This window comes from Fusarium keratoplasticum, chromosome 2, assembly GCF_025433545.1.
Source record: "Fusarium keratoplasticum isolate Fu6.1 chromosome 2, whole genome shotgun sequence".
Taxonomy (NCBI): domain Eukaryota; kingdom Fungi; phylum Ascomycota; class Sordariomycetes; order Hypocreales; family Nectriaceae; genus Fusarium; species Fusarium keratoplasticum.
In genome coordinates, this window is record NC_070530.1 from 2,106,065 (window position 1) to 2,131,396 (window position 25,332).

A 25,332-nucleotide genomic window follows, 5' to 3' on the forward strand; every position below is an offset into this window, starting at 1 on the left:
GGCCGCGGATCCATCACCCATTGCCAAACTCTCCGTGAGCATGGTCCAGGCATGGTGGAGCGCAGCCTCATCAACAACACGCAGCACAGCACAGGCCAGGCCTCAAGATGGATGAAATGAAATGTCCGAATACGCACCGCAACACCGCTCTCTGATGTAAACTTGCGTTGCACAAACCACATCTCCAAGAGCCTAAAAGCCAAGTCGTACACGCTAGTGCCGATGGCAGGCCAGTGCCAGACTAGACGTGCCGAGCCCAGGCATGAAGCCGCAGCAAAAGCCGGCTAGAGAACGCCATGGGTAACGGTGCCGCGGTCACGTCCCCTTGTCCTCCGTCGGCCGGCGCTGCCTTGTGCTTTCTTATGAAAGGGAACAAGATGTCGGTAAGCAAAGCAAGCTGAGGATTCCATCCGACTCGACGAGACGCCCTCGATAGGGCATCAACCGGTGAGTCAAGCTGAATGTCGACTTTGAAGCCCAACCCTTTGACTGTCGGCGATCCCAGTCGCCGAGATATGCCATCTGCCCACCGCGTTTCGATGGCCTCCTTTTGGCCATGACATCCATGACCGACCTCCGACAAGTTGCTTTTGTGTACGTCGTAGTCGGCCAGCCCCCTTGGAAGCCGCCGTCGGCTCGCTACCTACCGGGCGGTTTCTCTTCTAACTGGTCAAGGTGGACGTACACATGACGCTACTGTACATGCGCGAGGACCGCAGTCAAGTCAATGTAATTTTCTAATGGCATCTTCTTGTGCGCTCGCATCTTGGCGGAAGTAGGGTTCCCAAAAGAGATGCGAGTCGTCGTGAGTGGGTGGCTCTTCAACTGCCGCACCGAGATGATAAATTCCCCGAAAATCCCGTCAGAGCTTTTGGGGAGTGGGCTTTCATCGGGAACAGGTAGCCGCATCCTTTCAATGTTGGGGGATCTGGTACGTAATTAGCAGACTTGGACTCGACTCGCCGGACTCGACTTGACTCGCTCAAGACCGGCTGTGAGAGCCTCTTCCGGTAGGACTCGAGAAATTGCCTTGGATGTCCGGAACGAAACTGTTTTTGCTAGGTTGCCAAGACCAACTGCCCTCCCTGCCATCGGTCAAACCAGAGCCCTGACATTACTGTACATGACAAGCCCAGCCGGTCTACGGCGTTGCCAATTAGACCTCAAGCCCTCCCCGGGGGCGGCGCCCGGAGACGACGTCAGGCCCCTTGTCCAGCCTCGTCTAGACACCATCGATGCTTGCTTCTTCTCCTTCTTCTCCTGGGACCCAGAAGGCCCGTCGTGCGATCGAGATGGCTTCCTGTCAACCCCTGGTCCCTCAGTCATGGCAATGGCCCCCCTGCCCCCCAAGTTGAGCCATCACCGTGTCGCCGGGTTCGATCTCTAACCTTCTGCCGAGCGAGCAGGGTCCAGCGTTAGTTAGCTCAACAGGGAGTTTTCTCGGGTTTCGACCAGTTCAGTCCAAGCCTGAAAACTCTGTTTCCCGGGGCTACTCTCCTGTCCCTCGGTTCACCGGTCTTCGGGCAGTGCCATCCATGAAGGCATGACATACTGGAGACGTCGGCCCTACTGGACGCTGCTGCGGTCGTCAAGGGAGGCAATCGAGGCTAAACAACAACGCTTCTCATGGATCCAATGTCTTGGTGATCCCCTGTGGGGTTGCATTTCCTTCGTCATCGTCCACTGAACAATGTGCCCCGCGATAAGCACCGTCGAGCTCGCCCTCTTCCCCTCAGTGATCTGCAGGCACGCAGACAACGGTCATGTCAATTGAGACCACGCGCATTTCTCAACGACCTCTGCCTCTTAGCGCCTTCCCGTGAGACACACATGGTGGGCGTCTGGGGCAACTTTGGGGGGCCTCCGAGCTAGGAGCTCTGAAAGAGACCTGGACTGCCGCCGCGGCACTCGCGCGGGAGAGCATTCTTCCCCTGCTCTGACCGGCTGGCGACGCAGTATTTGCCGATCTTCATCCCACGTAGGGGCCGGCACGGGCTTCTGTCACCGTGTCTCGTGTCCCATGGTGTTGGTCATGACTTATCAAGGAGCGCGGCAGTCCCGGGCTGTTGGTCACAGGGCTGTTGGGGGAGCTGACCTGGGCCATTCTGCCTGTAGTCCCGTCGAGGCGCAGCCTACTGCAGCTCCCCTCATGATGGCCTTGAGGCATGATGATGGAGATGCATGAATATGACGATGGCGGTGATAAGCCCTCCCCTCTTCAGCGGCCAAGTTAGGCTATCGACAATCCCGCCAAGCTACATCCACAAATCCCATCAATCCCTTTTGGGAGTCGCTCGCCTTCTTCTCTGATTCTCAATGGCTACAACGTTGCAGTTGCATGCGGGCCCACGTCTGTCTGATGAGCCTGATGTCTGTTACCTACCAACGCTCTCGAGACAAGTGCCGGTCCGGCGAATAGTTCAGCGGCTAATCCAGTGGTTGAACTACTACTCTGTTGTTATTGATGGATGGATAGTTGTGTCAATGTCTATGAGCTGCCACTTTAGTACTCTTCTCCTAACCGTTCAAGCCCTGGCGCGCGGGTACTTTAACCGCAACGTCTCATCACAGCCAGTTGATCTATTCACAACATTCCGGCCCGTTATCCCAGAGATCCTTCCTTTTCCAAGGCTTGATCCTTGAGCTTGCTCCCAAGAAAAACTCCCCGCTTGTTCCGGTTGCCGGTTCCAGTGCTAATGTTGCACTGATCGCAATATGGCGTCCGTCACGTGTCGTATTTCTCTGAGCCTCCACCTCCACACAACTCCATCACGGATGGATGTCTCCTCTCCTCCACCTGCGCCTGTCTCCCATCTCCAATATCTCACCGCCCAATGCGAGCCACTGTGAGCCGCAGCGAGAATGCATCCCAGGACCAGTCCCAGCCACAGCCAAGCCGCCTCAGCCTGAATGCGCCCTGCGGCATTTGCCCCTCGTTCGTTCGTCCTCAGCTCTAAGCATGGCGGCCCCTCGCTGAACAAATTGGACTGGCTCTTCCTCTCACCTTGGCCCCTCGGCGATGCTCACTGGAAATGAGGTGCCCCAGTCAACGGGCGCGCGCGCGTGGAGCGGCCGCATGAGCTCCTCCATGCCTGGGCTTGTTACAGGTCACATTGCTGTCGAGAGCTTTGCCAACCAGAACCCCTGCTGCGTCCTCCGGCTGCTTGGAACCCAGATTGCGCTCGGCTCATCGTCTCGGATTTGCTGGGTCCGCTACGCTACGATCGGGCACTTCATCTTCATCAATCCCTCGCAGAACTTGCAGCACCAGGCTGGTTCGGTGCGGCCTAATAATTACACCCATGCTGCCCATCCGCAAGGAGCGATTCGTATCTCGAAGCAAGGGAAGGATTGCGGCGACTTCAGAAATTATTCCAGGGCAAATATTGGTCCATTTATTCCATTTGGTGCGATAACTGCCTGCGGATGGTGAAGCTTCATCAGTGCTCCTCTGATGAGCCCATCCTGCAACTCAAAAGCACCTCACCTTGGCAGTGTCACGAGCATGTGTGGCATAGTATCGACATGGTGTTCATTGCTCTCACTCGTCCAGTTGGTCTTGTTTCATGCTCCTCATCATTGGACCAACTAACGTAGTTGTGCGCGGCCCGTCCCTCGGCCGACTCACCGTTTGACCAGCTGACCTCCATCTTTCGGCTCCAACCAGTCTCCCTCTGACAGCATCCATCAAAGGGTCTCGACCGTCCCCTCATGTCCAGCTGGACCTCTGGGATGGGTTCCCGCTACACTCGAGACTGTGGGAGTCTGAGCAATGTAACGCCAGCACCTCGCTGATGGGGAGACTTGCCCTCAATGCCGACAACCATGTTCCTCGCCCAGCATGAGCATGCTCTGATGATGGCTGGCCTCGAGATCTCTGAATGCGTGGCTCACCGACTTGCCCTCTTGAGGTTAGCATGTCGCCGCATCTTCAAGGGTTCCAGCAGAGTGGTGCGATTTCCGCATATGCCATCGTGAGGCTGGCTCTCTGGCTCAAGCGCCAAGGATCTAAGGGCGCATCCCTCTGGCGCCGGGCTTCATCTTGACCACAGCCGCCGAGGCCTGTGGGAGAGAGACATCGGAGGTCACGGTCAGCTTACGGAGCAGAGACGCGCATCCTTTTTATTGTCACCCAGCCCTTGGCCAGGTACAGTGTGCTACTACCTACTGGCGTCCATGCCGGCATACCCCGTATTAGTGCCTATCGCTATAGCTCTATGAACACTCATCCCTCCTGACCTCAGCCACCCACTGCAGTGCTAAGAAACCCATGCTCGCTAAATCGAAATCATCATATCCCATTCTGCTTGATGGCAAAAAGATCCGCGTTCACCAGTCTCGCAACATGTTCAGGGATCTTCCTGTTCCCTTAGCGCGGACATACGGCGCCATGGCCGAATAGCAACACCAGAGCCAAGGATACAGCTCAGAAGCCAGCGACTCAGAGCTTGTGCCCCTCTCTGGTGACCCTCAAACCCCTCTCGCCCTCGTCTCAGCTCTTCGTCCGAGGGCGAAGGGTCAAGAGCGAGCAACGACGAAACCGCCGATCACTGCAGCTGTACTGGCGCACAGCACCTCAACCCCTCGCACAACTCGCCACAAATCAGCTGGCACTCCTCCTCGCCTCGTTGCTGTCGACGCCTCAAGGTGTCCAGGCTTGCGTCGATCGCCGTTGCCTGAGTATCTGTTGCGCCGTCGGTCATGGTCATGGGGGGCCCAGTCAGCACCTCTGGCTGCAGGGTTGCCGAGTGAATGCCGTACGCGTGGAGGCACTCCATGATGATCCTCGCCTTGTCCGAGAAGCTCTTGACGGTTCTACCGTCAACGACTATATGGGCGGAAGCGATGGATTTGTGCTGGTCTAGTCGCCAGATGTGCAACTCGTGAACCGACTCGATCCCCGGGATCTGGACACTGTCAGTTCTGACCAAGCAACTCTTCCCGTCGACCTACCTTTTCAATGTCATGCTTGACATCTTCGAGGCTGATTCCACTAGGTGCAATCTGCAGCAGAATGGCGCCGCTGTTCCTGACCAATGGAATCGCCGAGAGGAAGATCATGACTGCGATAAAGACTCCGACTGCAGGATCGGCGTAGTATCGGCCCTCCCCCTCGACCTTCCAGATGATTAGGGCTGCTATGATGACACCAAGGTTGTTGACGGCGTCTCCCAGGATGTGGATAAAGACCCCCATCATGCCAAGGTCTCTGCCCGGCGACCTCACTGCCACGGATGTGTGCTTGTGCTCGTGATGGCTACTCGTGCTCTGCTATAGTTAGCAGTTGACAACTCATAAAGTGTGTCAAGAGAGTACACACCGGCGTCAAGCGCGCCTCGGTCTTGCTAGCTGCATCGTTAGCCAGCGTCCCAGCAACCTCATGGAGTCGCCCATGAGGAGAGCAGTGCTGTTCTTCGTGCCCATGTCCCTGTCCGCCGTGCTCATGGTCGTGTTCTAAAACCTCGAGGTCAGCAACTCAAGCGTATCTCTCAAGATGGGGGCGGGGTGTTGTTCTCTCACCGTGGAGGAAACTCAAGACCAACATGTTGAGAGCCAACCCGACGCTTCCGACTATCAGTATGAGCTGAGGGTTCTGCACGTCTAGTCTTGTCAGCCTCATCTTTGTCTCATGCCATGCATGCATGCTTGATAAGGGGTGACTCACGGGTGAGATCGATGAATCGCTCAACGGCCTGCACCAGGATACTGACGCTCAGCGCCACGAGGAAGACGCTATTGAAGAAGGCGCCCAGTAGAGTAGCCCGCTGCCATCCATACGTGTACTCTTGTGGTGCTGGCTCAGGTCGTTCTTGTATCTATACTTGCCTTAGTTGTATGTTTCCATTCGGGTTGGTAGTAGACATCAACGAACCAGCAATGCAACCAGGGCAGTTATGATGCCTATCAAGTCGGAAAGCTAGGGTCATCAGCATCTGTGCCTCTACTTTATCTGTTGAGTTGCGTACATAGTGAAAGGCATCAGCGACTAGAGCGAGAGAGCGTGTATAAAAGCCGACTGTTGAGTTTGTCAGTTAGGGGGTCTGGGAATGTGTTGGTTTAACGGACCAGCCAGTTCTGCGACAAAGAATGAGAACGCGATGCATATCGTGGCCATAAGCCGATGCTTTCGAGAGACTTTCATGACCAACCCGTGAGGTCTTAGTGATAGTATAGCCAGTAGGTAGGCTGATTCTGTTGTGATATATTAAATTCCGATATGTTGATTTCGGTGTTGATTACTTTTGATGTTGGGAATATTCTTACGGAAGTAACAGCTAGTAAGGGGCTGCTTCTGCCTCACGAGAATCGCACCTAGAGGAAGCCTCGCTCTTGGCCTTTTAAGCAACCACGGCCTCAGGATGAGTCTGATGGCCTGACCGGTGCGCGTACGAGGACTGAGACTTACGCGAGGAGTCATGGAATCCAAGCGAAGCATCCCCCATCGGCTCGAGATCGCAAACGACGGTGATTTGGTATAGAGCGGAAGCAATGGCGGAGTGAATACGGGCAAAGGACCTGGTATAATCATATTGACCTCTTCCCGAGCAGCAGAGTCAGAGGGCGAGATGCGAAGGGACAAATATGTTTATCAGGGTTGTTGTCGGGCAGGGCATGTCGCTAGCCGGCCGGGACGATGCTGTCGCATTTGCCGAACCGAGCGACGGTGACGGTGACGGTGACACCTATTTCTGTCCGAATCTGGCATGCCGTGCAGGAACCCTGGAGTTTAGTGTTTCCCAATCCCCAGGCCATCAAGGTGGCGGCTCGTCCGTGTATTGGGGATGTTAAAACATGTTCACCATGACGGTGACTCCGTATATAAGGGGGCGAACTGGTCACTCACTGACTTTTGAGGAGACGTGACAGCTAGATCTCATTGTGATGACTTGAAAGATGCTCCGTTACTACGGTTCAGTGGCAATTGCTCAAGTGACAGCCGGCAGATGTAGGTCAGTGTCTAAGTGCCATGTAACATCAAGGTCCAGATGTAGGGCTCTGGTCCAACGTGGACCACGTCACAGAGCATTTTGGCGCAGGATCTTGATGAAGAGACTAATGGGGTCTTTTCGACTGATTAAGAAGCTGAGATACTCGTGAATCCTTCTTTGTGAAGCTATATCAGGTTCTTTTCCCTCCCTGACTACGAGGCTTGGTGTCACACCTACCCTACTCCATCTTGGCGTACAATATTCAACAGCCTCTCGTGTAACACGTTACTCCTAAAACGGCACCAGCTTGGGTATAAGCGAAGGATATGCAATTGTACCTTGGCCGTGGGCTATCAATTCATTCTTGGTGCGGTCCGCTTTCAATCCCCAACCGGTCCCATGAGGTCCAGGGCCGTAAATCCTCCTGTACTCGTCAACCGAAGGAATCTGAGGATACTGGTGCGCGTCACCAAAAAGAGGCCATACACGCTGACGGTTAAGACGAATGTAGGCGTTGCAATGCCATGATATCCGACGTCTTCTGAAGTTGTTGGGGGAGAGGGGAGGGTTGACGTTGGTCGCATCGATGCGAGGAAGTCTTTGAAGTACCTCCTTATTGAAGTTGACAAGAAACCTGACAAAGTCGTCGCTACTGGATGCAAGAGTTGTGGTGAGAAGATCAAAGCCGGCTGTCGCCATTAGAGACACTACCCATTCGCTCCAGCCAGGATCACCCAAATGATCGAGCTCTTCAGATCCGTTATCAGGACTGCGGTCGGGGAATCTGGCCATGCCACTCGAGGGCGCGTTCTCGTACTCTGGATACTCCCCGGCGGTAGGAACGGGAGCTCGTACCTGATCCGCAATGAGAGCGCCATACATGGTGAGGACGTATTCGCGAACACACGGGAGCAACTGTAGCTCGGTTTCATCTGGCTCCCTTTCCTCGTATCTGTATAGGGTGTCCCAATACCAGTAGCAGAAAGGGTCATTCTCATCAAATGGGTACGCATCAAGCAGATATCCCCCGGGAAATACATAACGATCCAGCCCATCATCATGGTGGGTGTCTGACTCGCCACCAACCGGACCATAAATCTTGCATAGAAGTTCGTATCTGAGGAACGCCTGAAGTATTTTCCGGCGACCAGAATGTCCAAGAGAAGTCGCGTCAAACTGATTAACGTCTTGTTGAAGCTGTATCTGAGTTGGATTGCAAGAGAGGTGAGGGTGAGACAAATATGGGAGTCGACGGTAGGCCCGTGGAAGATAACGACTGGTCGCTTTGGAGAGATAATCTCAAATGTAGAGCCACATCTTGCGACACAAGGTATGCAGGTCGAGCATTGTAGGAGTGTCGCGGGTATCTGGATGAAAGGGATCCGAAAATGCTTTGGCGCCCCATTTGCGAAGGTGGCCCTCGATGGCAGCCACTCTTTGCTGTGCATCGACAGTGGTCGCTGTAGCATCTGGCCTTGGGAATTTGAGAATGGCCAAGGCATCTTGTAAGACGTCTCCTTTGAGATCGCCATCTCTGAGGACGTGTCGGCGTACGATTGACGCCCTGGACTCCCGAAGCTGCTCGAGAAGAGCTCGGGATGCCTGGGCAACCACCACAACTTCTGCAAGGCTGTCTAGTGAGACGAGGAGGTTGAAGCGAAGGTCCTGAGGTAACTTTCTGAATGGATCCATTTTGATTGCTAACAATTGTATTATGGGAGAAGCAAAGGATGGGCTCTGTGATTGTGAGGGATGCGGGAGAAAAGTGTGACTGATGCTCGAGTATTGGAAGTTGTTGATCAACATTGAACAGCTTGGGAAGCCGCAAACCAACAACCATACACCTCAAGTATTAGCACTGAAGTTTTATGGCCTAGCAACTAATTCAACAAGGGACATACCTAGCCATGTGGTCATGCCGACCGTTATGGCCTTGCTAACTCTCACTACAAGAATGATGGAAGCCGCAATAAACAAAGTGCAACTTCTTCAGCGGATAGTTACAGCTTCTGATGTACCTGAAAAAGGCCAATTTCTGCGTACAGACTTGATGGATATTTGATACCATTATATCCACAACCAAAATACCACGATAAAAGGGGAGATGGATGGTTTAAAAGGGACTTTATAAAGTCTCTACTCTACTTTATGCCTTTTTTAGCCCAGCTTAAGGTTAAAATCTCATCATAATGATACTATCTGCAGAAGAGGATTTGCTAAGGATAGTCTGATTTATCTGTTACTTAGGTAGTGAGGTCAATTTGCTAGAACCCGCCTCATGTGCCTTGACAAGCACCGATTGCGTTGACCTCCCATCTTCATCCACACTCGTCCGCAGCAAAGTCAGTCTCGCCTCACTTAAAGAGCCATGAGAACACTCAATCGGTAGCCTGCACACACAAATTTCTCGATTTCGACATCGAGGAGCTTGACCGGCCCGTTGAATGCCCGAATTTCGGAAGAGAGCCTGCCCAGCTCGGCAGTCGGATCATTTTGGGCCAGTTCCAGCAAGCAGGCTCGGCTACAGGAAGACGACAACAATATTTCCCTAATTTCCAACCACTCGGGTCCAGCTAGTCGCCTTTCCTAGGAGTCTCTGGCCAAGGCCTTGTGGGGAGAACAACTTGGAGACGTCACTTTGAGGATCCGATGAGTTGGCTGTCTGCACAAGCAAAGCACGTCTGACCGCGTCTGGTTGTAGTCAGGTGACCTCAGGCATAAAGACACAGACAAATAAGACTGACGATAAATCTCAATTCGACTCACATCACTCACATGGCTTTCCCAAGCACATTGACTCCGACTTGATATTCAGCTATTCAAGGTCAACTAGACGCACCAATCATCTTTCACAGCGATGGCTTCCTGATGATGGCGCCACAAGGTAGCTACCAAATATGGAAGGCGGTGAAGATGCCCCATCCTTCAAGCTCGATTCTGCCGCGACAGGCGACCTCAGCTCGCGATCGCCTCTCATGCAGATGCAGTGCCGACGATATCCACTTGCGACTTGGACGACTCTGCATTATCTATCAGCCCCGCGATCGGCTTCGTCGACCGAGCCAATCTTCCGCGACCAACATGCGAGCAACGGGATCGTACCCCTTCCTGTCGAACCCACCCAAGTAGAAAGCGACCACCCGATCCCATGTCCCGAAATGGCAGCACGAGGAATCCGGTCCCGCGCAAGGGACCGCATTGGAGTCATCTTCGACAATTCAGCAAGTCCAGCTTAGACCGCACCCATACCGAGCCCTTGACCTCGCCCACAAGCGCTTCGACCCATTCCACCATCAAGGAAGAGAAGCGCACGAGGCTAGAACGTCGATGCACGGTCACGGTTAATGAGGGGTACGCCAAGGATGAGGTCCTGCTCAACTTCGACCTTGTGGGCGGCGATATTAGACCTGGCACGTTGATGTGCATCTCGACGGTCAAGGATGACGCGCGGAAGCCTTCCACTGGGCATGGTTCTAGCAGCAAGCAGAGCCAGGACCAGAATTCCGGTGCCAAAGGAGGATCGACATGTCAGAACGGAGATAGCGCCGGCTTCAAATACGTCTTTGTCGCAAAAGATATGCCCAAAGATATGAAGGCACGGCAGCATGACGTGGAGGTCTATGTCTTGAAGCACATTGCGGATGCGTTCGGGATGAAGAAGGGCTCCCAGGTTCTCCTGACGGTGGTACGAAGCACATCTCCTGATTGACTGCACAGTGCTAACTAGAAGCGAAAGGTTGATGCCAAGAACCCAGCTACCGAGGCTTCTCACGTTGAACTATCGTTCAAGGACCAATACTTGTCGAGATCGGACATTTGGAGAATGACGGTCGGGGAATTGACGGGAAGAACCGTCTACAAAGGCCAATCCATCTTGTTCATGGGCACTATCAAAGCTCAGATTACCGCTATTTATGTCGACGGCCGGAGAACGCATTCTGCCTTCTTCACTCGTGACACACGACCAATCTTCCGGAGTGAATCAGCCAGATACGTGCTCTTCATCCAGATGGCCAGGGAAATGTGGGAGTTTGACTCGGAAAGCTCCGGTGCCATCATGTTCAACAAAGTTGTCAACGGTTTTCTGCCCGCGCTGTTCAAGAGGTGGGCGATGCTAAAGGCAAAGCATCTGGTCAGCATCGTGCTCTTCGCGCGCGTAGAGTACGATACCGGATTGACGGCCGAGTTTGACAACCTGGAAGGCGACTACTACACGGGCATCCAACCCTCTGGGCCCCGTCGGCCGTACAAGGACTTCTATCGCGTGGTCGTGAGTGAGATGAGCAGCGGAGAGTGGACAAAGATTCTTCACCAGTTGAAGATGGAGTTCAACTTTTTCCGTCGAGACATTAGTCTACATCACCACAAGCTCGTCGCGCAAGCAGAGATCGAGGGGTCACATACAATCCCCAGAGACACCCCTTCGACAAGAGTCAAGGCAGAGTCGACCTTTTCGATGTATGGCAACCTCTTGGAAGCGATCAATTTGGCCTCGTCCCAGTTCGCACACGACCACATCGACAGAGATCTCACCAGGACAGGCATTTCTATTGTAATCATCAGTCCTGGCCCTGGTGTTTTTGAAGTCGACTATGAAACTCTACGAAGGACGACTGAGGCGTTGGTTGGCAACGGTATCGGCATCGATTTGATCTGCATGCCCAAGATGCCTTTGCACTCGGTGCCTCTCTTCAAGTATCGTAACCCGCAGTATTCTGAGGAGCACGGCCACCACCCCCATTCTGGCCTCTCAAGATCGTTTCATAGCCGTGACAGCACGCCAAATCACCCTACGCCCGTCATTGGCAGTTATCAGTCACTGGCAGAATCCTTCTCCCCGTCTAAGAGCATGAGCCTTTCCCGCCGTCCTGATCCTCTCATGTCCATGGCGACGAGCGATGAATGGTGCTATGCCCTGCCTCAATGGCTGCATGTTTCTTTCTGGACCGGAGCGTCTGATGAAGCCTTGTCCTACGAGGGCATCGCTCTATCAGTATCCAACAAAGTTGAACAGGATGATGAAGACGAGTTCAACATTCGGTGCCGCATGTATGCTTTGCAAATGAGAAGCATTCTCGAGACTAATGAGATCGAGACGACACCTCTGCAGGTCGACACTCATTTCCCTGCCAACATCACAGAGCCGCCATCGGCGCAAAAGTTTCGTCAGACGGGCATCAACGATACTGTCTACATCCCCAACAAGCGTGCTCCCGAGGCCCTGTTTGACTATGTATACGGCTTTCAAAGATTCGTCCCAGACAGACTCGCACGGCCTGGCGAGAAGTCTCTGTGGAAGCAGCTTCAGGAATTCGATGATTACAGAGCCAAGATTTCAAGTAATCGAAGGCACCATCATTCGTCACGACACGCCAAAGATTTGGATGAGATGACACGGAGACAGCTGGCCGAGGACTCGGGGCTCTATGGGACCTCCTTACCTGAGAAGAAGCCAGCCATAATAGGTTCCTCAGCAAGAAAGCTGTCGATGAATATGGTGGACGCCGACAAACCATCCCCTGCAGCCATCAAGAAAGCCGAGCCAACTCCCAAAGCTTCCAAGCCAACAACGGTGGCGAAGCAACCAAAGTTGATGCGGCAGATCAGCCTTGGTCAACGGGGATTTGGTATCGCTGCCCCTAAAGCTGTGATTGCAGAGATCAAAGCTGAAACCGTCAATGCCTCTGGTACCTCGTCCGCAGAAACGAGGCAGCCATCAACACCTCGTATGCGCCCAGAGCTGCGTCCCAGCTCGCCTCAGACTATTACAAGCCAGTCTTCGACATTGTCCACGCAAAAGTATCGGCTGGATGCACCTGACACCATCATTGAGGGAGTGCCAATGACGCCGAGTATTCCTATTCTTAAGAGGAACAACTCTGGTATCCTCGACACTGCTGCAACACAGCTGAGGACTGCCTCCTCCATGATGATCTCCTCACCTTTCAACAACCGGCATCAGAAGCGGGAAGATGATCGTGATCTGAGGTTCTCGGACGCCCTGCGAGCTGATGATGCTCAGAAGGTCTATACCAACAAGCTGCGTGCTGGTGCTGTCTTGGATCTGCCGACTACTCTGTCTCCTACCACGGCCATCACCCCTTGGTTAACGCTGTTGAACCCATCCAACCCAGAGAGTCTCCTGATTGATGATAGCATCTTGTATAGCAGATGGCAGCACGTGTATCCTCAGATCAGCCAGATGAAGGTCCAGAAGTGGAAAGCCCTCTGCTGTCCTGCCTCTGTACCGTTGACGACTGAATACTTTCCCTCAAAGGCTCAGTTTGACACGGAGTATCATCGACACCCGTATACTCTTGACCAAAATGCCGATGATGACCTGGCCGAAGAGCCCAAGACGCGTCAGGAGTTCATCCAGGAGCTCATCAGTCTGCGATTCACTCAAGGCTTCCAGGTCGTGGTTGGCCCAGCAGTTGCACGGGCTTTTGGACAAAACCTCATCAAGATTGGTGACATCTTCTCGCGGGATCAGCGCTTAGAGGATGGCACCAGCATTTTCATGTCGGTTGGCAACACCATTCACCAGCTCTCATGTGTGAATGGCACAGAGGTGGAGGTCAACATCTTTATGCGGAAGCCAATAGATACATCCATCACCTGTCAGGGCTTCTCGCCAATCTACAGGCCCGCCATCCGAACTCTGCTGGACGATTGCTACGAAGCACGAGAGATCGACATCCTCACACCCCGACCAGAGCGCAACTGGAACATGATTGATTCGTACATTGCTGGCCATCATGATGAGATGATGGATAGCTTGCGCTTCTGGCGTGCAAGGTTCGTCCTCATTCCTGTGTCGCGCAAGGACGTCCCATTGCCCAAGACACAAGGCGGAGACAACGCCGAGGAGGTCCGTATCGAGGGAATCAAGCGTCTCGCACAGTCTTGGCAGAAGTATCGTTACATTCCCCCATCAGAGCGGCGGTATCATTCGGTTGGCCATCGTCGGAAGCGGGATCCCAATCCCCTGGACATTGTCTACAAGACTGAGGATCCCTCGGTTGTTATCGCCGCTGAGCTCGAGACCCTTCCTCTCTTTGAGGGTCTCGATGGCATCGGCCGCAAGGGGCAGCTTGTATCGAGTAAAGAGCGTTTCAAGAAGTCCAACTTGAACTTGTCTGCGCTCGCTGAAGCCATGCAGCAGCCGGTCGAGAATGGAGGCGTCAGGTTGCAGAATCGAAGGTGGCATCTCCGTCTTCACTATGCTTGCTTCATCGGCTCTGACATGGTGACGTGGCTACTCGACAACTTTGAAGATCTCGAGACTCGAGAAGATGCTGAGGCTCTGGGCAACGCCCTGATGGCGACGGACGAGGCCAAGGCTGGCACGCAGAAGAGTGAAAAGGACAAGGGCGTCTTCGTCCACGTCGAGAAGAGACACCAGTTCCGCGATGGCAACTACTTTTACCAGATCGCCAGCGAGTTTGCGAAGGCCCATACGGGATGGTTCAACACAAGAAGGGCTGGAGTTCCCCCCACGCCGATCCTTGAGCCTACGAACCGAGATTCGCCTCGGGCTTTGATGTCAGCTCGTCCAACCTCAATTCATGAAGAGGGTTCCCCTGCGTCGACATCAACCACGCCGACTCTGCCTCTGTCTCACAATGGCAAACGGCCTAAAGTGGTGCTGAGCAAGGTCATCAAGTACGACGTGGACCATCGCAAGCGATCATTCAGACCCGAGAGGATCGACTTGCACTATGACCGTCTTCACAACCCAGACAGTTGCTACCACATCCGAATAGACTGGATGAACGTGACTACCAAGCTAGTTGAAGACGCGGTCGAGAGCTGGGCTCGAGAGGCTAGCCAATACGGCCTACGTCTTGTCGAGGTGCCCATCAAGGAGGCATGCACCATCACGGAAACTAATCCTTTCCGGAGACCCTTCCGTCTCAAGCTGGCAGCGCATCCTCCAGACCAGAAGCCCGAGACATACTTTGACCCCAACTCCCTGGGTCCGACAACCTCTCCGACTAGGCACTTTTACCAGACGGCCATCCTCAAGAAGTTCGACTTTGTCCTCGACATGGAGGCGGGATCCAACTTCCCCGGCAACGTCGATGTGAGCTACTCTTGGGGCAAGCCCGACTTCAAGTATAGTCAGTACATCCACCGGAGCGGCACGCTCCTGGCTGAGATCACCGACGAAGGCGACTTGCTGTTCTTGGCGAATCGCCTATACAGCAACCGGCCCGCAAACCCACGAGACAAGGAGATTCGGGCTGCTGACCCCCTGGTTGAACGCGGAGGAGGCCGCATGTCGGCATTCGGCCCCTACAGCACCTACGGCATCCCTGAGTCGAATACTATGGCTTCGCCCTTGCTCAAGCCGACGCATTACTACCACTCTCCGGCGCTCAAGCCCGTGGACCAGCCGACCAAGGCGGTCCCGGTCTCAGCCCCGGACCCAGAGCTCATCAAGATTGAGATCGAGGAGTTCTGCCACGACGCCGCCGCCCTCGAGGCGTTTTACCGTGAGGCTATGGAGAAGAACCAGGCAGTCCAAGGCACGCCCGCCACTGCCGCAGTCCCCACCGTGCTTGAAGCAGTGCCTGAAGCCAGCATCCCGACCCTCGGCCTGCCACCCGGTGTGCTCGGGGGCAACGATGGCGCACCCACCAAGCGCCTCAACAGTCCCATGTCCTTTTTGCGAAGGAGCAGCGTGCAGTATGACAGCGGATCGAGTCTGAGCGGGCGATAAGCCTACTCGACAGGATATAATCATGAAAACTTAGCGACGTTTGTATGTCAGTTGGACCTTGCGGTAATGTTTATGAATGGCTTGAGAGGGCAAAGTCCTTTGCTTTCCATGTAGATGAAGCCGTCATGTAGATATCAGCATGTACTTTTGTCTAGGTAGTGTATTCAGGATACATAGAATCCTCATTCTTGTCACTTGGCGTCAATGGTTTTGAAGCATGAGTAAACCAAGTTGGTGTAATTTATTGAAACCTCCAAACTCCAATTCCCGGACTCTTGATTCTGTATACAAATGACGCCGTGTAAGGACTGCTCCATATTCTTACTAAAAGAGACTATTCTGAACGTATATGTTGATGAACTTGGTTCGATACCAAGGGGTAAGGTATGTATGTATATGTGTATGTATCGGCTCTTCGAGAAGATGTAATAAAATAAAAGAGATTTATTCATCAGAGTGGGTGGGATACCCTAGATTCTTGTCAGCAATCGGGATAATTCAAACTTGACGGGTTAGACTTACACCATGAACAAGTTGCAATAATGGCATAGAGGCAGATCAGCAACCAGCCCTCTAGCCAATGACTCTTGCCATCGGCAATGAGATAGTTGGTAAGCAACACAGCCACAAACATGACAGCGACCTGGAACAGGTCAAAGCTGAGGTTCATGCTCTCCTCGCCCATGCCCCATCCAATGATGACCAGCAGTGGGATCAGGAACAGGGCAACTTGCATGCTCGAACCAACAGCAACACCAATGGCCAGGTCCATCTTGTCCTTGATGGCCACGGTCACGGCTGTGGCGTGCTCGGCAGCGTTTCCGACAATGGGGAGGAGGATCAGGCCGACAAACTCCTCCGAGACACCACCATCCTTTGTCACGGCGTCGATCGAGTCCACCATGAATTCAGCGCACAGGGCGATCAGGACGGTAGCAAAGGTGAGCGTAGCCACGGCGACCCAGAAGTGCAATTGCGGCTCCTCTTCCTCGTCCTCCTCACCCTCCAGTCTCTCAGGGTTCATAATCATCTCGGTCAGGCGCTCGTTCTCATCGCGACCAGCCATGCCGCCACCGACCAAGGCGCCAGGGACCATGAGCCCCTGACGGATACCGCTTGAGGCAGGACCACTGCGAGACCAGGGCTTCGCTGCAACCTTTTGACTCTCCTCGGCGAAGACGCTCTGGTGTGTCTTGAGCTGGAAGATGAGATAGGCGCCATAGACAACAAGCAGAATAACAGCAGTGCCACGGGAGAGATCAGCAACAGACTTCTCGGGGGTCTCACTGGCCCAGTCAAAGACGGTAGGGACAATGACAGACGCGACAGCGAGGGCAAGCAGCGAAGCGGCTGTCTGAGCCACCGTCTCGTTGAAGTATTGCTGCTGTCTCCTCAAACCACCAAAGAAGAAGCAGAAGCCCATGACAAGCAGCAGGTTCGAGAGAATGGAGCCGACGAGCGAGGTCTGCACGATGATGACCTTTCCGTCCACGAGCGCGAGAATAGCAACAATGAGCTCGACAGCGTTGCCAAATGTAGCATTGATCAGACCACCCAGAACCTCACCGGTTCGCAGAGCAATCTCTTCGGTAGCGAAACTGAGGATAGCGGCAAGGGGGATAATAGCGATAAAATTGACGACGAAGACGGCGATGCGGTTGACGCTGTGGATATAGTTGAGGGCGATACCGACGGGGGCAGCGACGAGGAGGATGTTGATCCATGAGTTGAGAAAGGTGCGCTGGAGCTGGTTCGCGACGGTAAAGGGCTCCTTGGGTTGGACATTGCGGAAGAGCTTGTTAGACTCTTGCTTCTGGAGCTTCTTTTTCCTCTCCTGATAGTCAGCATTGTTGTTGGCATTGTCGTCAATGACTCCTCGAGAGTCTTCGGGCTTTCTGTTTCGCAGACTGCCGTCCCCTACGAGGGAGCGCTGAGAGACGGGAATGTCATCAACAGGAGAGCTTCCGCTTAGCCTCTCCCTGTCAGCCTCGTCTCCTTCTCTGCTCCGCTTCGTCTCGGCCATGGTCTCTGCTGTGGACCATTCCCTCGCAGGCCCGCTGCGTCCAGGCTCTGTACTGGCGTGTGCCAACTTCTCGCCTAGGTTGTCATTGTTCTGTTGTTGCTCGAGACGGCCGGCGTCCGAGAGAGCGCGTTCTCGACGGTCCCAAGCGACATGACGGAAAGGATTCCAAGACTGGTCGGTGCTGCTACGGCTGAGCGTGTGCGCCTGGCGCTTAATGTTGAAGTGATTGACTGTGACCATTGACGCGGAGGGCGAGAAGATTAGTTAAGGGAACAGACGGCAGGTGGTGGATGGGTGATGGAGGAGGAAGAGAAGGAGCGAGTGGGTGTCGATCGAAGGATGGATGGAAGGTGCAAGTGTAAAAGGATGAAAGTTCAGTGCTAGGAAAACTGGAACCATGATTCAGGGTCCTTACATGAAGACATCGCCAAGACTTGTTCTTGGGGATTCTGGCCCAAAAAAAAGAGGATATGTTGCTTTCGGTTCCAATGCCAAGAGTCGAGAGCCAAGAGCCAAGAACTGGGGCACCCTTTTTGAATTCTTTTCGACGCCTTCAAGCCAAGTCAAAAGCCAGGTTTCTTGTTGATACAAAACCTAGGTACATATAAATGAGGTCACCCACGGGTCCCCTCCCTTATTTCCCTGGCGAGTGGCTAATTAACACGTCAAGGATGTAACAGGTTGCCTCCCCTTCATTGGATGCCACGAGTCCCAGAGGCCTCCTCCTGCCTTGAATCTTTTCCCTGAATCGAGTCTGGTCTAGGGCGCTTCGCGGCCTCTATCGACACTGCGCCATGATTCTTTGCTGGAATCACTTGCGAACTGCTGACGACGGCCATGATGCACTGCCAGCTGGTCTCTCACTGCGGTAAGCGAAGCGAGAGCGCCTAGGGGAAAGCCCATCATCGTCTCGACTAAAGCCCATCAAGTGATTTGCAGTCGTTGCTGGGGCCCTGACTGGGGAGGGCTCCTTGACATGCCTGATCCCTGCAAGTTTGAATGCCAAGACGGCCAAGAAATGCCGAGAGATCTGCTGCTCATTTCTTGGCGATCTCCTTTGGGCTCTAGAACGTCACTTTTATGAATTTTATGCATCTTATCCTCCTTATGCCCATCCAACGCCCGTGTCTTATTCCCATCTCCAACCTCGTCTCCCCATCATTTGACCTCACGCTGGATTAAAGCTTCACTCAGTCTAAACCATCTTTGGTCGTGTGCCTCTTAAGCTTAAGTAAATACATGGTACACACTTTTCATCGCTTCCTGTTAACTTGGCCTCAAAAAGGTGAGCTACATGATCCGTGGATATGAGCTCAGGTATCATCAAATCGCAAATCCCATCCCTGTTGAGCTCCGAAAACGCCCATTCTCCCTTGACTTGACTGCTTGATTCCAGTTCAAGATCCCTCCAGATCCCAATGGTGTGGTGTATTTCCGACCTCGTCATCCCAGCAAAGCCACTGTACCTGTACCGTCCATGCTTGCTTGCTAAATTCTCTCGCCTGCTGCAGAGTCAGTCCAGGCCGCTGTAAAAACGCCTCTCCATCACATCTCCGTCCGATGCACCGCTCAGAAAATCAGCCCAAATAATGCCATGCCCTAGTATCCCATACCGAATGCCTTGCGCCTCGTTCTTTAAAACCAGTCCCCGTCAAGGTCCGCTTCAACATCGTGCTCGACGCTCTCTCGGTTCTTGCGAGGTCGGCCCCGTTTTCGAGGCTGTGAGCTCGACCGCGCCCGTTTCTTGCGTCCTCCTGGTGTCGACCCGCCCTTCCGCTTACGTCCTCTATCCGCCATTACATCGCCCTCCTCGTCCTCGTCCGCACTGGGAGTCGCCGGCTCCAGGTCCATCTCGCCAGCGTCTTCTGCCACCTTCAGGTCTTTGTCAACGTTGAGGAGCTCCACAAACGCCGAGCATGTTTTGATCATGTGCTCTTGGTCCTGGAGGCCCTTCATCAGAGACTCGATCTCGTCCCAGACCTTGTCTCCATGCACACCTTGCACCTTGACGGGAGACTTGTTCAGATCTTTGGCCAGTGCCTTGACCTTGGTGTCCTGTCGCTTGAGGCCCATGCCGAAAAGGCGACGAATAAATGTTCGCACCTCCCACATGGACAACAGGATAATTGCCGCTGTTGTAAGCTGTCGAAGACGGGCTGGCTCGACTGTCAACGCAAATGCTGGCGCTGGTGCGACTGATGGTTGGCCGTCAACAGGTGCCGAGACCGAAATGGAATCCGCTGTAGAAAACCCAGGGGGTCCATCTGGAGCCGCCGGTGGCTGGTCAACATCCATCCGGACGTTGAACACTTCCGACTCAATGGCTTGAGCCACCGGGGCACCCGTGCTGGTTAGGATCTTCTCCATCGCGTTGACCGTGGTCTGCAGCTCTCCCATCGTTTGGTACTCGAAGTATGCCAGATTCTCAATGATGAATCGTGCATAGACCATCTGCGTTGGGATGTCGCCTGACATGTCCAGTTTGGCCAGTTCAAAGTCCACCTGTCCGCAGAGCTTGTCCAAGAAGCGCTGGCGGTTCTTCATCTTGCTTATCTTGAGCGTTTCCATCAAGTAGTGCAACTTGGACTGGAATGGGTTCGTGGTAGCGCCATGTGGCTCCCCAACAACGTCTCGCTGGTAAGCAAAGGCGGACTGAACTGCCTTGACATACTCTCGTTCCAGCACCGTCTCGTGTTTCTCGTGCAGAGACCGGTGCTCTTCCCACGCCAACTCGGCAATCTTGCGGTTCGAAGACGTTTCGAGTGTTATCAGGGTCACGCCGGTTTCCTTGGGATGAGTCAAACCCTGTCGGTTGATGCTTCCCAGGACCTCCATGGCGAGAAACGCATGTTCATCCTGGCTTGAGAGCGCAATGCGCGTGATGTCCTTGAGGAATCTCTGCGTAGTGGCACTGGCCACATCATCATAGCTGGTTCCTCCCATGACTGTCAACTCCTTCTTCTTGCCTGATGGGACTTGTCCTGCCGTCTCGGACCGCTTCTCCTCGATAATGAGGAATTCTCTGAATGATCTCAGGATCGCATTCTCAAGGCTGGGTACCTGCTCGTCAAAGACCTGCTGGAACGCCGTATATACCTTGGGGATGACATAGTTGCGCGGCCAGGACTGGCAAGCCAACCCGATGGCGTCGAGGGCTGGTCTGCGACTGTCCAGGGGCTGCGAAGGGGCGGTGAACGGGGCCAATGTGTCGATAGCCAGTCTTGCGACTGAGCCCCCCGGCCATTTGGGGAATTTCTTCTTGAACGGTCCCGGGCAGTTGTCAAGGTCGCAGTGCTTTGCAATCATGCCAATGACGAGGCAGTATGCGTTGAGATATAGGCTGGTTTTTTCATCCAACTTGCCCATGCTGCGCAGACGCTGCAGTCCCGCAAGACTAGATGCCATGGCATTTGCCAGGGGCTCAAACACGTTTAGCAACTCGCAGACGACCAAGGTGCAGGCGATCAAATCATCCAGGGGTGCCCGCAAGTTGAGTTTGCCGACCGCACCCAGCAGCAACTTGCGAACTTCCAGCAGAAAGTCGGAATGGACAGTCGAGAGTGTGGGAAGCACTCGCCGATAGATAACTGTCACACTTCGGAAAGCAGTCAACTCCTCGGGCTTGGCGAAGCTTGCCAGATGTGGCTTCAAGAGGCGGATTTGTTCAAAGTTGAAGAGCTTGGGGTCCGCATTAGCAAAAATCGTAAGCACGTTCAACGCATCACGTCCGGAGGGGACGGTGGAATCGTCCGAGTCCAGGTTGTCAATGAGCCCAAACATGTTGGCCACGAGTTTGGAGCAGACAGAGAATGGTCCCTGTAGAGATTTGTCCTTTGGTCTGAGAATGGACCTAAAGACCTTGTCGAGTGTCTCAGACAGCATTCCCGAGTTGACTGTCTGTATCACGAGGGACACGTGCTCGGTGAGCGAGGTCTGGTAGACAGCGGTCCCATCGTCTCGATAAAAGGGGGCAAACCAAACCTCTTCGATAACTTGACGGGCAAGATCGCACACGCTTTCATCAGGATCGTGCACTCGGCGGAGCAAGCCGTTTGCAATCAAGCTTCGTAGAGCCCTGCTGTGATTGCGAAGATAGATGTCACGGGCAAGCTTCATGGCGCGCTTCCTCACACCGACGCCGGAGTCTTGAAAGCGGTTGACAACTACCTCTGTCAAAGCGTCTTCAAGGGCAGGCCGCATGGTCATGCAGTTGCCAAGCAAGCCGAGGGCAGAGTCTCGAACTTGTGTTGACGTGTCGCCAGCACACTCCAAAATCTTGTTGAGAACGTTTGAATTGACGTCCAGGATGGACGGATCTGTCTCAAGCACCTGGTTGACACTCTTCAAACTCTTGCTCCGCACTGTGGCTTGATCGGTTCCCATCGAACGGAGTAGAATGTTGAGGATCTTGTCATAGGCCTCGCAGAATGGCGATCGTAGCAAAATGATCGAGTAGGCGAGCTTGGCCTGGTTCGCTGAGACCGACTTGAAGGTGTACTCGTTGACAAGCCAGCGACGATCCTCGATCATCATTCTCAGTCTGTACCCCAGGCGCCCGAGTTCCTCATCTCGCTCATCGTCGCTCTCTTGGTATGAGTCGTAACCGTTGTGAACCTGGGATGCCCAACCTGTAACCAGAAACGAGATGGCACTCAGCAGGTGAGGATCATCGTGACACCGGCCCTGAAGGGATTCGAGGGTTGCTCGGTAGGGACCGGCCCAAGCGACAATTTGCTCCACCCGGGTCCTCTGCTCCCTGGCTTGAGTCGCAAGATCGGCAAGATAGCGAGATAGGTCATCCGCGTCATTGCCTTCGGAAGAGCTTACCAATCTCTTGACGTGAGATCGAAGTCGAGAGATTGCGGCACTGCAGCCACCCAACAACTCCAAAGCCATATTCTTTGCTGGGGCTGCCGTTTTTGGGCCTTCAAATTGCTGCACCATCATGAATACCAAAAGACGAAGAAGAAGCTCAGCTGACGGCCAATCAGGCAGGTCGAGGCAGGTGGTGAAGTCCTCGACAAAGAGATCAAGCAAGTTTCGATAGGGGGAATCGCCCGACTTGGTGGAGCTGATGGCACGCGAAACCATAAAGTTGATCACGTAGCTTGCGTTGCGCTGCGCAGTGTCCAGGAGCGGAGCAACCGAAGTCTCGAGATCTTTAATAGAGACCGCATGCTGTCTCGCGCCTTGCTCCTCACTTTTAATCGAGGATACGAAACGTTTGCTTTCAGGAGGAAGATTCTCGTCGTCGTCATCTTCTTCTTCCTCGCCATTGATGTTTCGCATCAACTTGTTGCGATTGTGCTCGTTGCTGTTGTTTACTCGCCCCGAGCTGGCTTGAACCAATCTCATGATCAGAGCCGAGACTGGCTGAATACTGCCTCCATCAGAAAGCTTGAACTGCCGAGCACTCTGCTTGCCGACCGGCAACTTCTCAAGAGAAGTAAGAATCTCGTCAATGATGCCTTGGCGCTGCTGGGGCTTGATCAGAAAGATTTGGCAGAGCATGTCCATCGCCACGGAGCGTAGTCCGTCGAATTTCTGAACACCAACAACGGAATCCTTTTCGAAATAGGCGTTGTCCATAAAGATAAGTCGTGATGCAGTGAACTCGAGCGAATTGATGACGGTGTCTGAAAGCTCAATCTTTGTGACGAGCTCTGCCAGCAAGGCGAAGAGCTTCTGGCAACCCAAGAAGATGGTCGCAATGGGTTTCTTGTTCTTGGAAAAGGCCTTGAAGGCAGTTGCAGCAGAGCCAGATGGACGGAGCTCCACCAACAGCATCACAATGTCTTCTGTGACCTTTCTGAAAATGTCGACACTTCGTTGAATGACGGTCTCCGAGTAGAGTTGCTTGTCGTCTCTGCCCCCCGAGAGGATGCGAAGGCATGTTCGAGCCGACTTCAACATCGTCTCCACGTCTGCAAGTTGTTGCACCCAGGTGTTGACCTCTTCCTCGGACCAACCATCGTCAACTCGCATTTCCCAGTCTTCGACCTGCTTCAAGCTCGCTTCACTCAGCTTCATAATCTGCATCAAATGCTCGACCGGAACGCGGTCAAAGCACCTCAGAGAGATGGTCTTTTGAATCGCACCATGCATCTTCTGTTGCGTAGAGGCGGTCATAGCGACCTCTTGATCTTGAGACACCGAGACGATATGATCATAGCCGGGTTCCATCGAAAGCACTCTATGCACAGAGGTGAAGACTGAACGGACAAGCTTGTCGAGCGTGTCCAATGCCGCCTCGCTCCGTTGACGCTGGTCAAGACTCTCGCCAATCAAATCTTGGCTGTCGGAGTACTCTTGTTGGTTTCCTTTCCGCACCGATAGATGATGTGGATCGTCCGGTCGGTCCTCCACTTCGATATACTCATCACGGTTGATATTCGCGGCGGGAAGTTCGATACGGAATGCTGGGTTCTGACCAGCTTCAGGGGTTGGCTGAAGTGGTTTGGCCGACAGCTGTGGTTGCGTTTGCATCTGCTGCGGGTACTGTTGCGCTTGATGCAGATGTTGCGACTGAACAGGAGCGGGAACCTCTTGCTGAGTGACGTTGCTGACATCAACGTACGCGGATGGATCGAACTGTCTCTTAGACGGTATGGCAACCTCGATCCTAACGGAGTTGGACCTATGGGCCTGAGAGTTTTGAGCCGGGTGCGAGGATTGAGGAGTAGTCGGCGCGTTAAGTGAGGTATGAGGCAGTTTGGGGGTCGGATGGCCTTTCGGATGTCCGTTCGGTTGCTTCGATTCGGGTACGGTCGACTTTGACGCTTTGTAATAGGATCCTATGCCTACTTTCTCAACGATCGTCTTCGAAATCGGCGACAGGTCATCGATCAGACCCTTGCCGGTTGGTGGAGCTGAGGACGTTCTCGAGACGGCGCAAAACTTGCTGTTCATAGTCAGCATGGATATCAAAATGCGCGGCAGTTGTTCCCTTACTATCGAGTTCTCTGGCCTGGCTTGATGTCCTGCAGAACATGGTCGACGACTTGCTTGACGTTTCGCGGCATATGGGGCTGCCCAGCGATCTCTCTGTTCAGGGTGTTGAACTCTTGGGTTTGGAACAAGTCGGATAGGGGCAACGAGACAGATCCTGAACCCAGAGTCGGGTCGGGGATTATATCTGCATAAAGTGAGAAGGAGTTCGTCCAAGGATGATGTTGTGGTGGCTAACCGGAAATGAATGGGATAGTCGAGGTCTGTGGTGAATAAGGAAGCGACTCCTGTAGCGTGAACGGGCGCGAGATGGAAGGATTGGGGTTCGTAGTCCCTTGATGGGCAAACAGCCCATTTTGGGGGCCGCCATGGCTATTTGGCTGCATATTGTTCATCCTCGCACGGCTCGGGAAGGCGAATCATCACATAGTTCGCAGGGAAGAGGCAAACGGATGACGCTGCATCGATAGGTAGGTCGGGGTGAATTGGAGATATGCGCTGCAGGGCGCGAAATGGTTGAAGCAGCCTTCAGGATTGTTCATTCGAGTGAGGTGCTGCCCCGTGTCGTGGTTTGTGCAAATGAATGTCGGTCAAAGCATTGTTGACCCGTTGAATAAAAGTAGCCGGCGAGGTTGAAGCCTGGGAAGCAACAGCCTCGCGAGCTTTCCTTAGATGTTGATTGACAGAAAGTGGCCCGTGCGCCAGGC

General features: G+C 53.7%; 6 protein-coding genes across 6 annotated transcripts; 1 reads left to right on the plus strand and 5 right to left on the minus strand.

Moving 5' to 3' along the window:
* Positions 1 to 4,547: 4,547 nt before the first annotated feature.
* On the minus strand, positions 4,548 to 6,142 carry NCS57_00257200 (uncharacterized protein; the record flags this gene model as incomplete). The annotated part of the gene is made up of 8 exons (XM_053052600.1): positions 4,548 to 4,907; positions 4,954 to 5,268; positions 5,321 to 5,454; positions 5,521 to 5,601; positions 5,666 to 5,816; positions 5,873 to 5,917; positions 5,967 to 6,016; positions 6,067 to 6,142. The coding sequence occupies 8 exons, from the start codon at positions 6,140 to 6,142 to the stop codon at positions 4,548 to 4,550; spliced, it is 1,212 nt and encodes a 403-aa protein (XP_052917846.1).
* A 1,078-nt stretch (positions 6,143 to 7,220) lies between these two features.
* On the minus strand, positions 7,221 to 7,811 carry NCS57_00257300 (uncharacterized protein; the record flags this gene model as incomplete). The annotated part of the gene is made up of 1 exon (XM_053052601.1): positions 7,221 to 7,811. One exon carries the CDS (start codon positions 7,809 to 7,811, stop codon positions 7,221 to 7,223), a length of 591 nt encoding a protein of 196 aa, XP_052917847.1.
* A 417-nt stretch (positions 7,812 to 8,228) lies between these two features.
* NCS57_00257400 (uncharacterized protein) lies at positions 8,229 to 8,621 on the minus strand (the record flags this gene model as incomplete). The annotated part of the gene is made up of 1 exon (XM_053052602.1): positions 8,229 to 8,621. The coding sequence occupies one exon, from the start codon at positions 8,619 to 8,621 to the stop codon at positions 8,229 to 8,231; it is 393 nt and encodes a 130-aa protein (XP_052917848.1).
* A 1,321-nt stretch (positions 8,622 to 9,942) lies between these two features.
* On the plus strand, positions 9,943 to 15,654 carry NCS57_00257500 (Vacuolar membrane-associated protein IML1; the record flags this gene model as incomplete). Its single annotated transcript, XM_053052603.1, has 2 exons — positions 9,943 to 10,614; positions 10,657 to 15,654. Exons 1-2 carry the CDS (start codon positions 10,078 to 10,080, stop codon positions 15,652 to 15,654), a joined length of 5,535 nt encoding a protein of 1,844 aa, XP_052917849.1. The 5' UTR covers positions 9,943 to 10,077.
* Positions 15,655 to 16,098: 444 nt separating this feature from the next.
* Positions 16,099 to 17,917, minus strand: NCS57_00257600 (uncharacterized protein; the record flags this gene model as incomplete). Its single annotated transcript, XM_053052604.1, has 2 exons — positions 16,099 to 16,124; positions 16,177 to 17,917. The coding sequence occupies 2 exons, from the start codon at positions 17,915 to 17,917 to the stop codon at positions 16,099 to 16,101; spliced, it is 1,767 nt and encodes a 588-aa protein (XP_052917850.1).
* Positions 17,918 to 19,312: 1,395 nt separating this feature from the next.
* Positions 19,313 to 25,020, minus strand: NCS57_00257700 (Sister chromatid cohesion protein; the record flags this gene model as incomplete). Its single annotated transcript, XM_053052605.1, has 3 exons — positions 19,313 to 24,578; positions 24,629 to 24,812; positions 24,864 to 25,020. 3 exons carry the CDS (start codon positions 25,018 to 25,020, stop codon positions 19,313 to 19,315), a joined length of 5,607 nt encoding a protein of 1,868 aa, XP_052917851.1.
* Positions 25,021 to 25,332: the final 312 nt, after the last annotated feature.